This window comes from Danio aesculapii, chromosome 18 (assembly GCF_903798145.1).
Source record: "Danio aesculapii chromosome 18, fDanAes4.1, whole genome shotgun sequence".
Taxonomy (NCBI): Eukaryota; Metazoa; Chordata; class Actinopteri; order Cypriniformes; family Danionidae; genus Danio; species Danio aesculapii.
This window is the reverse complement of record NC_079452.1, coordinates 12,105,185-12,121,722: the sequence shown is the minus strand read 5'-3', so window position 1 is coordinate 12,121,722 and position 16,538 is coordinate 12,105,185. Positions and strand designations below refer to the sequence as shown.

The 16,538-nt window shown below is 36.2% G+C and overlaps 1 protein-coding gene across 7 annotated transcripts in view; it reads right to left on the bottom strand.

Moving 5' to 3' along the window:
* The window catches only part of trip12 (thyroid hormone receptor interactor 12), a 79,783-nt gene that overhangs the window by 54,888 nt on the left and 8,357 nt on the right, over positions 1-16,538 (bottom strand). For 5 of the 7 annotated variants that reach the window (XM_056478750.1, XM_056478753.1, XM_056478754.1 and 2 more), the window contains 3 exons: positions 7,294-7,440; positions 4,537-4,662; positions 3,520-4,421 (listed from right to left, as the gene is read on the bottom strand). In XM_056478750.1, coding sequence (XP_056334725.1) covers positions 3,520-4,421; positions 4,537-4,662; positions 7,294-7,391 — 1,126 coding nt within the window. In that variant the 5' untranslated portion in view covers positions 7,392-7,440. The remainder of the gene's footprint in view (positions 1-3,519; positions 4,422-4,536; positions 4,663-7,293; positions 7,441-16,538) is intronic. The other 2 variants (XM_056478755.1, XM_056478756.1) reach the window with 1 other exon arrangement.

Genomic DNA, 16,538 nt, shown 5'->3' with positions numbered 1-16,538 from the left:
AGGCAGCAGAAGGCTGGTATTTTTAGCCCTGGACACTGGCACTGAACTGGACTGAAACCTGAGCCAGCTCCCCCTGCCATGACCAGAGCCAAAACCCTTATCCACTACAACTGGGGCTAGAAATGATCATCACGTCAATGATCACACCAATACTGAAGACACCAATTTTACTTACAGCAAAAATACCATGTCTGCACTGAGCGATTCCATGCAAATGTCAATCTTCCCATGAAAAAAGATTTTTTTTTTTTTTTACCATAATAGCGAAATCCTTTCTATGTTGTTTTCCTAGGTTCATATTTTACAGTACTGTAAAAATACTCAAAAATGCCTGTCAATGTTTTCAAACAATTAAATGTGATTTACCAAAGTCACACAAGTGGCAATTTCACATCCATAACGAAGCTTTTTCCTCATTAACGCCGAAATGTAAAAGAAAATTAATGTTTTTTTGTCCTTTAGACAGGCATTCTTATCCTTTTGAATAGCAGTTTCTTTTGGTTTGTGCAGGTTAATTTACATAATTTCTACAAATTTGTTGTATACTATACACTAACTGACAAAAGTCCTGTCGTCTATCCAACTTTTAGGAACAACAAATTATAGCTTGACTTCTACTTGATCATTTGGTATCAAAAGTGGCTTATTTGAAAGGCCTCTAGATTACACTTATTTTACCAAAATAAAATATGATCATGGCTTGATTATTAATTATTTAATTACAACATTAAGGTCCGACTTTGCTTAGATAATAATCTTGTCATTTAACAGAAATAATGTACAGTATAGAATATAAAGTCATGGTGCAGTGGAAATTAATGGAATTAATATTGTGTATGACTCCCATGAGCTTGGACGAATCTCTGCAATGACTCAAATAACTTATTAATAAAGTCATCAGCAATGGCAAAGAACGTGTTCTTGCAGGATTCCCAGAATTCATCAAGTTTCTTTGGATTACTCCTCAATCGTACTCCAGACATGCTCAATAATGTTCGTCTCTGGTGACTGGGCTGGCCAATCCTTGAGCACTTTGACCTTCTTCTGCTTTCACGAACATTGATGTGGAGGCTAAAGTATGATAAGGAGTGCTATCCTGCTGAAGAATTTGCCCTCTCCTGTGGTTTCTAATGTAATGGGCAGCACAAATTAGGGTTGGGCGATGTCGACCAATTTGGCATCGTACGATGTCTAATGTGAAACATCGCGATGGACGATGGCATTGTCATCATAGGCCGAGGTGAATTAATTATTTATATTAATTAATTCATAACGAATAAATTATTTGTAGCCTACCGTTTCAACTACCGGACCCGGATGGTTTTTATTTTACCCATAACCAAATCATACATAAATAAAGATAAGTTACACACAAATTACCACCTGTCAATCACTTTTTCCGCGGGACTCTGGCATGAATAGGCAGAGTGATCTGTGTCGTTATAATGGCGTCCACAAACTTGGTCGGTAAAAAAGGTGCTCAACCAACAGTATGAGGTTTTCACTAAAATTAGTGGGTGTACTGACGCTGTGACACGTTACCTGATAGATTCAAAAGAGCGAAGAGTCGTTAGATAGAGACACGAGTAATTAAAAATCACGTTTAACAACTATAGTGAGACGTGATCCAGCGGTACATCCTTGATGACCTGTCCGACGTGCACTGCTCTCTGGAGCTCAGACGAGCACATGACAGCGTGTGTGGTTGTGTCTGTGTGTGAATGTTTATCATTTTCGTTCTAAGATGCTATTTTAAATCTAAGACCTATTAGTGTAAATGGGGCGTAAATATGTATTTTTCGTGAGCGGGTTTGCAACGGGGCAGGGCGGAGGATCGGTGATGCAGGCTCAGCATCGTATTGTCTATCGGCCATCGGCGATGGCATCGTCTATCGACCCAAACCTAGCACAAATGTTTTGATACCTCAGGCTGTTGATGTTGCCATTCATTCTGCAGACCTCTCGCATGCCCCATACTGAATGTAACCCCAAACCATGATTTTTTCTTCACAAAACTTGACTGATATCTGAGAGAATCTTGGGTCCATGTGGGTTCCAACAGGTCTTCTGCAGTATTTGTGATGATTGGGATGCAGTTCAACAGATGATTCATCAGAAAAATTGACCTTATGCCACTTTTCCAAACGATCAACTAGAAGTCAAATTATTATTTGTTGCTCTTACAACTGAGATAGACGACAAGACTTTTGACAGGTAGTGTCCTATATTTCTGATTCCATAACTCTGTGGTAAGTTGTTTTGAAAAATATAATTTTCAATATTCAATATAATTTTAACATACACTTTCTCTGTGAATTTATGTTTTAAGTTTTTACTACAAATGTCACATCCATAATGCTGGAATTGCTCCATTGCAGAGGTAACAATAACTGAAAATTTAAAGTTTCAAAAGATCAGAGTTTGGTTTCGTCTCAGGGGTCAACTTTTTGTACATTAGGGACCAGCATTATTTTGAGAATTCTCTCACAAACTGTGTGTGTTTGGGAATTTCATACCTCTCAATTTTTGCTGTGAAAATACAGACACTGCAATCTTTCAAAAACATTAAAAAAACAGCCTTTGAACAGTCAGCTAGTACTGCTGATCCAAATAACTTCATGCGTGCATACCAGAGCAAAAAATTTGAGCTCAGGCAACCACAGAAAGTTAGTACAGATTATCATGATTTTTGATTGTGGCTAATTAAAACATGCATGATATGAAGATTATTACACATTCTGAGTTAGAAGTTGATTAGTGGTAACAATGTCAACCACATAAGAGTAGCCATATAGATCAGTTCTTAATCTAGAGTGTCAGATGCCTCACTTGCAGCAGGTGTCTGTACACTGAAGTTTACTCCTAGCACCAATGCAGCTGGTGTTGTACATGTGCACCCATCGAAACTGAAGCCCAGACACATAATAGTTCAAGTGTGTGCAGGCCCTGTGACTCAATAAGTGTAGATGAAAGTATTGCCCCTTTAGTAAATTTTACATATGCAACAATAACAGTATTTCTTCTGATAGACGGTTATTTTGTAAAAATGTGTATGCATGCTGCTGTTATGTGTGTCAAGAGTGTTTATTTACAAGACTGGCAATTAAGCTTGATGGAATTAACAGATTAATGCAACTGACAAAAAAAAAAAATCTATTACTTCAAGTCTAGAAGTAAAAGAAATAAAACTGCCACTTGTTCTATTTAATGTGTTTTTTTATTTAAATGACTAAATGTCCACTGTATTTTTTTTAACTATTATGGAAATGCTGTTTTTAATTTATACTTATAGTATGTTCTTAATTTATACTTAAACTTAAGAGGTCCAGTAGTTTTAGTTATGGACCTGAAACATGCCATAGTGTGTAACTGGCTTCTAATGTTTTGGTCTAGTCTCCTATTTTCAGAGCATCTAAAAACAGGTAAGCGAGTTGACCTTTTCAAACCTGACACACCGCTTTAAAAATACAGAAAGAAAAAATGACAAGGAATTCTCTGAACAGCAGTGTGGGCACTCACTTGCTAGTTTGGCCTGCAGTCCGGAGGGCCCAGGCTTGGAGGACGTCTCAGCCTTGGCCGATCCCGGCAGGGACAGTTTGGGCTTTGGCAGGTTGACTTTGGAGTTGAAGCGAGATGCCCAGTCAAACTTGGAGGAGCCAGCAGCTTTGTTCTGCTCTTTATCCCGGCTGCTCCTGCGGGGGGAAGGGGAGGACGCAGACCGTGATCGCCGAGCTTTGCTCTGGTCCTTGCCCTGCTTTAGCCGGGCGCCCTGAGGGGCACAGCTATTGGTGCCTGTGGCGGCCGAAGAGGAAGAAGAGGAAGATGAGGAGGAAGAGGCAGAGGAAGAGGAGGAGTCAGTTACGGTGCTACACCCAGCTTTGGCTGAGGCGGCCGATTTGGACGCCAGCTTGGTGGGTTTGGCTGCCCGGCTGGCCTCGCTGCGGGGTGGCAGGGGGCCTGCCGCGCTGCTGGAGCTGGGGAGGGAGGAGGAAGAAGAGGACGACAACGAAGTGGCGTCTGCCTTCTTGCGCTTTTGAGAAGGGGTGCTGGAGGCCCCACTGGGGCCAGGGTAGGATGAGCTCTTCTTGCTCAGGGCTCTGGCAGGAGCCGGTTCGGCTGCTAACCGTCTCTTTTTGGACTTGGTGCTGACAGATGCTGGAGCCTTCCTTGGCTCTGTAACTTCAGGTGATATTGCGGGGGCCGAAGGCCCACTGGCTGAACTCTCAGAGAGGTGGCTGGACACCACTTTGAGTCGCTTGGCTGGACTGGGTGAGAAAGTGATATTGGGCTCTGAAACGGAGCTGCGTTTGAGTGCGCGGGTGCTGCTGCCCTCCCGTCTCCCCTGTTGGCCTGAAGTCCCTGCTGCTTCTAAGTCTGGATCTGGAATTGAGAGTGAACCCACGGATAGAGAGAGGCTGTTCCTATAAAAACAAACAGAAAAGGAAAGAACTTGAGAACCCAAGAAACCGCAGTCTGGCATGGTGAACTTGCGTCACACAAAAGACCCACACGCAATACAGGAGTAAAAAGGGATACCTTCGAGAGGTGTGGCCGCGGGCGTAGCCGACGGCAGAGCTGGGCGGGGCTTTGGAAGCCTTAGAATTAGATCTTCTACTTTCAGGTGGGGAATTTGCTTTTTGGTTTACTTGCTCTGGCTGCAACCTGGAGAGGTTGAGAATTAAACAGCAGAGAGCAGTGTGGGATAGGCAGCAGATGAGGAACACCTCAAATTCAATTTCACGAGATGACAACTACTGCAGTCCTACTCTTAGCACTTCCTACACAGCAATCAGCCCAACGGCACAGACAAACTGCAATCATGATGAGTTTCAAGCTAGACATTTCTCATAAGTTGAGAGCATCACTCGTAGATGGGCAACTAAACGACTAGCCACTTGTCTGGAGAACAAAGAACTTTTTTTGAAAAGAACACAGGCAAATAATAAACCCTAGCGCCGAGTGCCTGTGTAACACGTCTAACAGAGAATCAATCTCAGTCTTTCTGGCACCGCTATTCAGCTACTGATTCTATAGCACCATTGCTAAAGAAAGTACATTTTATAAATGGAAGCCTGCTGCTTGAACCAAATGTGAACGTAGACAGACTTGGCAACCCTTTTAGAATACAGACAAACATGTCTGATTCATGCAAAAAAATTATTAAGGCCCCGATATACTCTCATTGAAGATGTTTTACATTCTTCACTTAGGGTTAAAAAGTAGTTTGAAAACACCTCTGCAGCAGAGACTGCAGGACCCTAATGAAACAAAAAGCCAAATATTTGAAATCAAGACACTTAAGTTGTTAAACTGATTATAGGGTTAAAAGAAATTATAGAGTTTAAACATTTCCTCCCTACCCTGTTTTTGCCCTCAAACAGCGACACGCCAGAGGCAAAGAATTCAACAAGCATCACAAGTGCTTGACTTTCCGCATCATAGAATGAACTTGACCTCCACATCCACACTCAGATCCAGGATCATTATGTAATATTAAATCAATGGTAGTTTTACCAGAAAATAGGGGTGGGCGATATGACCTAAAATTAATATCACGATATTTTTCATCTTTTGAACGGTGACGGTATAATATCATGGTATTACTTTAAATAGCAAAATAATATACATTTCAAGGAAGAACGGACAAAAAAAAGTCTCACTTCAATCACTCTTTAAGTTTTGGTTTCGGTTTGTGTCATTTTAAATGCTCCGTCCCGTTATGAGCTGATCTTAATTTTTCTCTGTTTGTGGAATAAAGCGGCACCAATTTATGAACAGACAGAGCAGGATTCTTGCGATGACCACCGGCGCAATACTGCTCTTTGTTATGAGCCGTAGTTTCAGTGTAAACTTAGTAAAGACGAGTTTCTTTGGCGATGATGTGTACAGTATTAGATTTTACATTTAGCGGACATTTGCGCTGAACACGCAGTGAAAGCAACGCAACAAGATTCGGGCACCTTCTCCGAAAACCCTCGATTGATCTCAGCTGGTGGATCAACATTTACCTCATGTCATGATCGCTGTCATCTGCGCCATAATAATTATTGTTATTATTATTATTATTATTATAACTTTAAGTGAGGTTTGCAAACCTGTGTACTTTTCATTCTTTAGCCGTTTGCATTTCCTGCGGTAACAAAAGCTCCCTGTCATCTGACAGCGGGAAGCGTTGAGTGATTGACAGCTAATATGAACCAATACAGCGGCAGCGTAGAGCGATTAAGCAAGTTTTTAGAGAAAATCAAATCAGATTGCACTACAACCATTATATTCAGACACACAAATGCTCCCAAATATATTATGAGGGCGCATAGATTAAATTTCGGGCGCACATGCGACCAAAATGGTTGCAATTTCGAGCCCTGTAGTATAAGGACAGGTATTCAGACCACAACTGAACGTTTAAAGAAAATTTAATGCCTTATTATTTAGAATTAGCTATTATTGATGTAAATGCAGCTGTTCAAGGCACATAATTGATTTATCACGGTATTGACGGTATTAGAAAATCCATGTTGTGGCGCAATGTCACACCGGTGATGACTATGACACCAGTGTACCGCCCACCCCTACCAGAAAATTGTCCGAAATGTTTTGAACTCTTAAAACAAATTCAAAATGACCTTTGATTTAACCCTGATTTTGTTCCAAACGACAACACGTTTTTTCAGTACAAGTATATTGGGGCCTTTATAAGTTGGTTCTCTCTTGAAATCATGAGCTTCCATATTATTTTGGATTGTTTATGAAAAGACTTAAGAAAAGTATATTCTGCACAATAAATAAAAGTTTTTACTTTTACATTAAATACTATGAAATAAAAATTCTAAGGTTTCCAATAAAATAATAAGTGGGAAAACAAAAATGTTAAATATACAAACCTGAAAATATTCATTTTAAATCGTAATGATTTTACAAAGCACTTGTAAATTAAACACCTTCATAACAAAAATTTTCTATTTGGGAGTCCAATTAGTCCAATAATACAAAAATCATAACAGAAATGTGTTTAAATTGATCATATATTAAAAATTACACATTAAAATTAAGAAGAAGAAAAAATACCCTCAAGAGAACTAGGCAAACAAGCCATTAATGAAACTGATGAGTAACCATTATAAACACACTTCTCAATGCTTTACTTATTGTTAAGTATCAATATGGCTGTTGCCTTGGACTAAAAACAAAACCTAGTGATGCATCACAAAGAGAGAAAAGACTGTAGTTATAGATGCCATTTCATTCAGCAACTGCTGCACAAACAGAACTGTCTTCTTTGGTTTAACTCACCTTCCTGCAAGTGTGTGGTCTATTGGCTGGGCCGCGGCTGTGTTCCTCTGTGAACGGCGCAGTGACCCCCCTGGATTGGAATTAGGCCGGTTGGACATTGGCACCTCTCTCCTGAAGGGACATACCCTTTCTAGACACTACCATTCACTGGTAGCAAGAAAAAAAAAGAGAAAAAAGGAAGGTAAGTACACTTGCTGTGTGAACGGTCTCAATTTTCTTGAGAACTCCATTGAGGGCGTTGTTTATTGTTTTTGTCAGTGAAATTTGACTGTGGCAATCAAGCTACTTAAAGATTTAGTTCACCCAAAACTGAAAATTATGTTATCAATTACTCACCAACCCTCATACCATTCCTATTACTCACCCACCCTCATATCATTCCAAACCCCTGATACCTTCGTTCATCTTCAGAACACAAATGTATATATTTTAGGTGAAATCTGGAAGCACATTCATCCTCCGTAGGTAGCAACGTTTCAAACTCATTCATAAGTCAGAAAAGCACCGAAAACAGACCTTATACCTTCAGTGGTTCACTCACAATATAATTTCTTCTCAATTTGAATATTATTATTTCTTCTCCTCTATGTCAGTCTAGGTTGTGCATTCATGAGCATTATGGGGTGATGTACACCATGGATGGACACACGAGTAACCACACGTCACGAAGTACTGAATCATTTCTACTGGTATTTCCACCAAATAACATCTTGGTCCTTCATAAAAACCCTGCCGGTAACTTCAATTAGGTTGGCGAAGACAATACAAATGATTGAGCTGTTCGATAAGGCCACAAACTCATCTAAGGTGTCCAAAATAAAACGGATTGTAAGTAAAAGGAAATCTGTATCGCATGAGCTGTCATCAATCTGCTGCGCAAACTGTAAATACGTTGATTGTGAGTGATGTCACTTCCCAATACAAACATGCCCAATAAAATAGCGCCTCCTCTGTCCTGCAATAATCCTATTTGCAATTGCGTTTGAAAATTGACCAGGACATACTTCCATATTTTAGCAGTAAGTTACGATACAGAACATTATGCTGAAGCTTGACTACAAAATTAAATAGAAATCACAATATCGATCATAAAATAAATAAATAAATAATTAAAATGTCATAAATTATCTATATATCTATATATCTATATATCTATATATAGATATAGATATATATATATATCTATATATATCTATATATAGATATATATATATATATATCTATATATATATATATATCTATATATATATATATATATATATATCTATATATATCTATATCTATATATATCTATATATATATATATCTATATATATCTATATATATATATATCTATATATATATATATATATCTATATATATATATATCTATATATATATATATATATATCTATATATATATATATATATATCTATATATATATATATATCTATATATATATATATATCTATATATATCTATATATATCTATATATATATCTATATATATCTATGTATATATATATCTATGTATATATATATATATACATATATATATATATACATATATATATATATACATATATATATATATACATATATACATATATATATATATATATATATATATATATATATATATATACATATATACATATATACATATATATATATATATATATATATATACATATATATATACATATATACATATATACATATATATATATATATATACATATATACATATATACATATATACATATATATATATATATATATATATATATATATATATATATATATATATATATATATATATATATATATATATATATATATATATATCTATATATATATATATATATATATCTCCCCGGTATTTTCCCATAACTGGTTACATGAGAGTCAAAGCATTTATTAAAACTTTATTAAACAGTTTTTGAGCAAAACATATTTCAAACTCAGGGGTTTCCGTCCCTGTTATTATCATCATTATACTGATCATTCTTATATTGTTATTTGTTGAAAGAGCAGCTAAGAGCGAGATATTAAAATAGCAAAAGAAATGTTTCATAGACAAATGTATGATTTTTTATTTTACTTTTTTTTTTTTTTAAGTTTTAATAATCGTTTAAACCACCAACCGTTTGTACACTAGGCACACACACAAATCAAATCTTCCAGTTAAGGGGCTAAAATAAATAAATAAATTAAGCAGAATAAGTAAATAAAATTATTAGATTATAATAGGAATTGATTTGCAACAACAGACCAGAACGCAGAGCTAAATGTGTTATAATATAAATGTAAAGAAGAGACCATTGCGTAATAAATACTGAACTTATATTAAGTGTATATGAGGTGGTTTCACTGTCAAAATGCGGTATAAATTCATCCCATTTTGGCGTTTTTAATTCCTTTGAACACATTCAGGTGCTGCTTGTCAATTTGACCAGAACTCAATATACCGCCCAGTCCTATCTCACAGCCCTGTTGGGAAGAGAAAAAGGGTATCAGAACATCCCTAATGAACTCATCTCCACTCTAACTGGTCAAAACAACTAGATGCCAGATACCCCTACCATTTTATTTACGCATAGCCAATAGGAAAGCTCATCATCGTCATTCAAAATCACAGACTTGCACCATAGCACATCCATGGCTCCATCACTCATAACAGATCGATAACCTTACTTGCATCTCATATTAATATACGTCACATGCAGTACCACTGCACAACTGATCCATGAAGAACAAAAAATGCAGAGGTGAGACAGAGACAATCAATAGGACAAAAGCTTTAGAGGAGAAAAGGCTCAGGAAAATAAAACGGACGACTTCTTACACCAACCAATCAGATATGCATTTGCCGTCCATTTTTCTTAGTTTGTATGATGCCATTTAGCTTGGGGCGATTTTGAAAACAACAGTGTGTTTGTCAGCTTCAAAACACACAGTGAGAAAAGACACATCCTGAACATGGAGAATAGCTGGAGGGGGCCTTTGTGTCCTCCTCAGTTCAGTGGTAATGAACAACACTCACCATCAATCACATGCGACACCGCAGAGATACGCAATCCCACCACACCTTTATCCGGCGTGTATGGGAGATGCAACATCGCTTAATCAGGGCTGCGTGATTATGAGACATGATCTAAATGAAAAACTATGACAAATGGTGCCAGTGGACTTTAATGGGGATAAAGCTTAAGGCTTGATCTACTCACGAAGACGCACTTCACTAAGACAAATGACAGATCCAATTTGCGCTTTGGATGTGCTGAAGCATTTCAAATGCATCACTAAACAATGTGATATATTCTAGTCAAAACAATAAGCTTGAGGCGTCAATTATCAAAGACTTTACCCTAAACGCTACCTTCATATTCACCTTATTTTTCGTGTACAAGCGGGCGAAGCCATTTGAATCATTTTGGCTCGAGACTTCCGGTCTCATTCACTTCAATTAATTTTTAGATGTTAAAAACTGCTCATTTTACTGCTTGGTGTTGCAAACTTATATTTTCTTATTATATTATTCTATTTTGTCTGTATTGTCATGCAAATACTTGTTTGTGGAGTAAGTAATTTAACCGTTTTGTGTCGTTTATTAATCCTAGTCATTTCTCCCATTGGCAACTGAATCGGAAGTTCTAAAACAATCGCACAAACGAGCACACTTCCGCATTGAAGAATAAGGTCAATAGATGCAAGAAAATCAGAAACGCTTGCGTAACAGTTTGTAAAAGAATTTATACATTCCCTCTAACAATCAGTTTCATATGGTCAATAAAAAGATAACACTCGCGTATCTCTGCGGTCATTGTTTCATATGGTAAATAAAAAGATAAACACTCTTCCTGTCATGATTCTGCGAACAAATGGAAATCTTATTATTAATGGCACTAGTGGACACAGGTAAAAATGTGACATTAAAATGGCAGCTTAAAGGGTTAGTTTACCCGAAAATCTAAATTATGTTATTAATTACAAATTTTTTTTTTTTTTTTTGGGAGAACTAACTATTTAAATCCCAACGCTATGCTCTTCAATCTATAGGTATTTGAGAGTTATGATAGAAAAGCAAGGCTGTGCGATATTAAAACATCACAATTTTACTTTTGCATGCAAGCATGGGCCGGTATAAGATTCTGATGGTATGATAACCTTGGACAAAAATATCACAGTTTCACAGGATCACGATATTGTGATTACAACTCTAAAACATATTCTTTTTAAATGTTTGGGTAACAAAGCTAAAACTTTTTTCCCCGTTTAAACACAATATATTTTATTTTGAGAAACATTTATTATATTTTGGAGCAGTAAACATGTCAGGCTAAATAATTAAAATCAATCATTGACTTCTGCTGTCTTCAACAACACTGTTTCAAAAACACAGGTTTCTTTACAATTAAAATGGCATCTTTTGATATCTTTTCTGCAGAAGATACTGTTGTCCTAAAAAAAAACATAAATAAAAAACCTTGTCTTTCCTAAACCGCGGTATACCTTAATAATGGTTATCTTCTCATGCCTATTTGCAAGTACTAATCTCTGTAGGCTGATGGCATTTCATGCCGTTCAGCCTTAAAATGTGAGCAAAATCATAATTTCAGACATTATGCTAGAGAATCATTCATATACTAGCTCTAAAGTGACGTTTGTGAAGTAGCAACAGTTTCTGCTTTTCTGATGGTCAGCTGCGAATTGGAATGAATGGTGGAAGTAAGTAGTTCCTCGTACAAAAGGCCTGTGGCCTCGAGCCAATGCCTCCCACCAGTGGCAATATACAGCCATATTGCACTGCTACTCATGTGATATTGCTTATTTACAAAGCTTAAAAAGATTGAAATGAATTCCCTTATATAGTATAAACCAAACTGTAATCGACAAGGTAATGCGAGGTTGGCAAGTCAACTCACACTGCAATAAAATAATTACAGTCAACTTTTAAATAAATCACAATCACGTTACAACTTGCAAGCTATTGACCTTAAGCCGCAGTCACACTTCACTTTTTGCCCCATAGACTTTCGAACGTATTCGTACCATTCGTACACATGCGAATGCAGCAGACCAGAATCGCAAGTTTTGAATGCCGCTGCATTACAAAGTTCAACCTTGGTGAGCTCTGAACTGCGAAATCACATCATGTGTTTGCGTGAGACCAACAGAAGATAAAAACATGACCTCTCTGTACAGAAATGTAAAATATATTTTTAATCTCAAATCTTGTTTAATCCCACCCCTTTTCGTAGTGCCGCACGAAAGAATTTCGCATGCTCAAAGTCTAGTGACCGCGGCATTTTTCTACAATGTGGAAGTGAGCTCGTTTTTGCGATTGTTTTCGAATTTCAGATTCAGTTGAGAAAAGTGACTAGGAATAATAAACAGCAAAAGACAATCAAACTACTTGCTCTACAAAACAAGTGTGTTCATGACTATACATAAACAGAAGAAGAATACAATAAGAAAATCACAATCTCAAAAGTTTGCAACATCAAGCAGCATAAAGAGCTGTTTTTAACGTCTAAAATCATTGCAAGTGAAAGAGACCAAAAGTCTTGGGCCAAAGAGATTCAAATGGGTGTACCTGATCATACATGAAGAATAAGGTCAATAGTGAAGCTCCCTACTCTCTTTTCATGTTGAGCGAGGAAGAGGAGTTTGACGACTTATTATGCTTGAGAAAATTCCCTCTGATGGATGAAGTTTATGTGGCTGGAATGCAAAGGATGAGTTTGGCTGCAAATGCCAGTTTAGGACAATCACCATGCAAGTGGTGCCCCCACACAGCTGGGGGTCTTCCGTTATTTTTGGCTTCTCTTCCAGATGAGCTGAATTATGACGTTCACTCATGGGTGAGTCATTCATATTCAAGCATAAATAAGAACTGTTGTCAGGTATCTGAAATGGGTAAAAATTAATATTCAAGTCTTAAAGCTGAAAATCCCACAATTTAACATTTTGAATCAGGTGAAGTCAGGTCAGATTGTGAGGCAACTTATGGAACAACATACTAAAGAAAACGCGTGTTCGACTGAAACACCAAGCAGTGATCAGCTTGGTCCATCACTGATCTTAAACAGTTATCTACAGAAAATCTGCTAAGAATCAATTACAGAAATTAAAGGTATGGGGCATAATTTTTTTTTTTTTTGTTTACTGAATGACAGGTGCTGTACAAACCGGAAACCCTGCTATGCTTTGAGCAGAAATCCGTAGGTGTTGATTCATGCATGAAACTGCTTCTCTGTTTTTTTTTGTCTTTACATAGCCACTATATTTTTAAGATTGACATACAAATAGATCACAGAGTAGAATCACACACAATTTGTTGTAATATTAGTGATAAATGTAAGAAGATACCAAGGCTCCCTAATGCCAGCATTATACACAAGATATACATAAACAACAACAAGAGGTTTTGCTAAGCCACATATCATAAATATAAGCTGGAGTAAAAACAAGTACAGTAGTGGATACCATTATGGGAGGTGACAAATAAATCAGGTTGACAGGAATCTAGACACACGGCTTAATCTGATGAGCATCCTCCTGCTCCACGTGACCAGCATTTGACATTGAAGCCTGTATTTAAAAACAGATTATGAAATTGTTCTATTCACAAAAAAGCAGACAAGAGCAGATTGAATGTCTGTATGTACAAATAATCAAAGTCTATTAAGCGTTTATAACCAATTATTGTGGCAATGCAAGTAATTCAAGACTTTGTACTGCATATTTACGTTTGGTATTAAATAGGGTTGGGCAATATGGCAAAAAAATGCAATCTCGATAGTTATTTTCCATATTGAGTGATAATGATATATATTCTCATAGTTAATGCTTCCATCTTTAAAAAGTACCCCAACAATGACTGAAGCCACAAAAATTAAAGGGTCCGTCAAATGCCATACCATATTTGACCAATAAATCTTCAGTGGCCGAAAATTTGGTACATCTTCAATATCAACACACTTCTAGATTCCCATTGCTGCACATTTCTACCGTGTGATTAGCTATGTTTCCATCCAAAAATGCTAATTAACTTTATGCGCAAAACAGAATTTTGCATAAAAGACGTGCGAATAATGCGGCGTACCCAAAATCATCACTTCCTAATTAACTGGCACCAAATATCAACAGTAAAAACGGAATCTTTTCTTCATTTAATAAATGACTTGCACCTTAAACAGCAATCCTGACATGCAGTGAACGCACGGTGGCGTTTGAAAGCATGAGAAGCAGAGTACAGGCGCTCTTGATTCTGGAGGTCATTAATAATATAATAACACTAATAATGAAATGGTTCAGGCATTTTAGAATGACCAAAAAAATCAGCAAAAAAAAGTAACTGAGAATTAAAGGTTTACAACCACTGAAGGGATTTGTTCACAGAAAACTTTTAATTCTGTGTTTTTCCTCAGAATCTAAATTTGTTCCATGCATGTGTCTTTCTTTCCTCTGCTGAAAACAAAAGAGCCATTTTGAATAATGTAACTAAAAGCTGCTGGTCCCATTGACATCCAAAGTATTTTTCCCATACTATTGAAGCGAAAGGGAACCAGAAACTATTTGGTTCCTTGAACTATTAAAATAACTTTAGTATTCAACAGAAGAAAGAAATAATACAGGTTTAGAACTTTTATCTAATGTAAATGTTGACAGAATTTTCATTTTGGGTTAATTATGCCTTCAACAACCATTTGTTTACTTGTAACAAAGCATTGTTATCACCATTTTACACAAAATCTATCCCAACAAAAGTAGTGTTTCGCTGGTTCAAAATGGTTTGTGATAGGGCTGCACAATATATAGTTTAGCATCGATATCGCAGTGCGTGCATCCCATAGATATGCAGTGTTGAATTGATTATATTTGAGCAAGAGTCACAGTTCAGAACATGAGATTTATGGAGCTCTGTAAATCTTGTAATTTGCATGTTTTTAGGGTTTAAGAGAGATTAAAGTATTCAGGCACAGGACATTTTACCACTTGGAAGTTTAATAAAGAATAATAGTGTTGAATTATTTATACAACAAAGACTTTGCAGTGTAATTTTCACATTTACAAAACATGCACTGCTTATTTCACTTTAATCTTTGCTTTATTGTATTTATCTATGCTTATAATTTGTTTATTACATTTTATACATGATTCCCTTCCCTACAGAATCATCCCAATCAATCAAAATGAATACATTTGATAACACTTTAGAGACCAATTCTCACTATTAACTAGCTGCTTAATAGCTTGCAGCCAGTATTTCAATATGCTTTTTAGTACTTATAGACTTCATATTCTGCAAGATCATACACAACAAAATACCCAATACCTAAACTACCTTAATAATTATTATTAAGGATCAAATTAGGAGCTTATTAAAGCAAAAGTCAAAGTTAATGGATTGCTAATAGCGAAAAATAAATCTTAAAATGAAGTGTAACTCTAAATTTTCCAAATAATGCCATTCAATCAATTGTATACAGTATAATCCCAGAAAAATAAAACATTGCAACGTCACATTTTTCCAATATCATGCAGCCCTTGTTTGTAAGCACGAATATTTCTGAAAACTTTGCTCATTTCATTAAAATTAAAAACATTAAATACAAAAAACTAATAACAAATACACTAACATTAACAATAACAAATTTAGCCCCTAATTGGGGAGATGTTGTAAATATTCACAATCCTATGATCTAATGCTCTCTGAAAGGCCTTTTCTCACATCTATTTTTTGTTGAGTTTGTTATTAAGAGATTAGTTTATTTCCCATGTGGAAAATTAACACAGCATCATTATTACATCCTTAATAGAAGTCTTTAAAAATGGCAAACTAAAATCATCATACATAATATTATTCCTCTAAAACAACTTGACTTTTCATGCTGATCTAAGATTATCTGTATGTTCACATCCATCTACATACAGGTATATATAAATGATGTTAATTCTCAACATAAACCACTTTTCGAACACTTCATCTGAACACTTATTTAAATCTTATGACAGCCTTAAAATCAACTTATGAGGCACAATAGTCTACAACAGCATTGCTGTGGTAAGCAGTGTTACACAGTGTTTGTCATTACTGTACACTACACTCTCAGAAATAAAGGTACGTGAGCTGTCACTGGGGTGGTATCTTTTCAAAAGGTACACATTTGTACTTAAAGGGTCCATATTGGTACCTCAAAAGTATAGTAGTACCTAAAAAATTTAAGAGGAACAATTTTGTACTTTTTAAGTACTA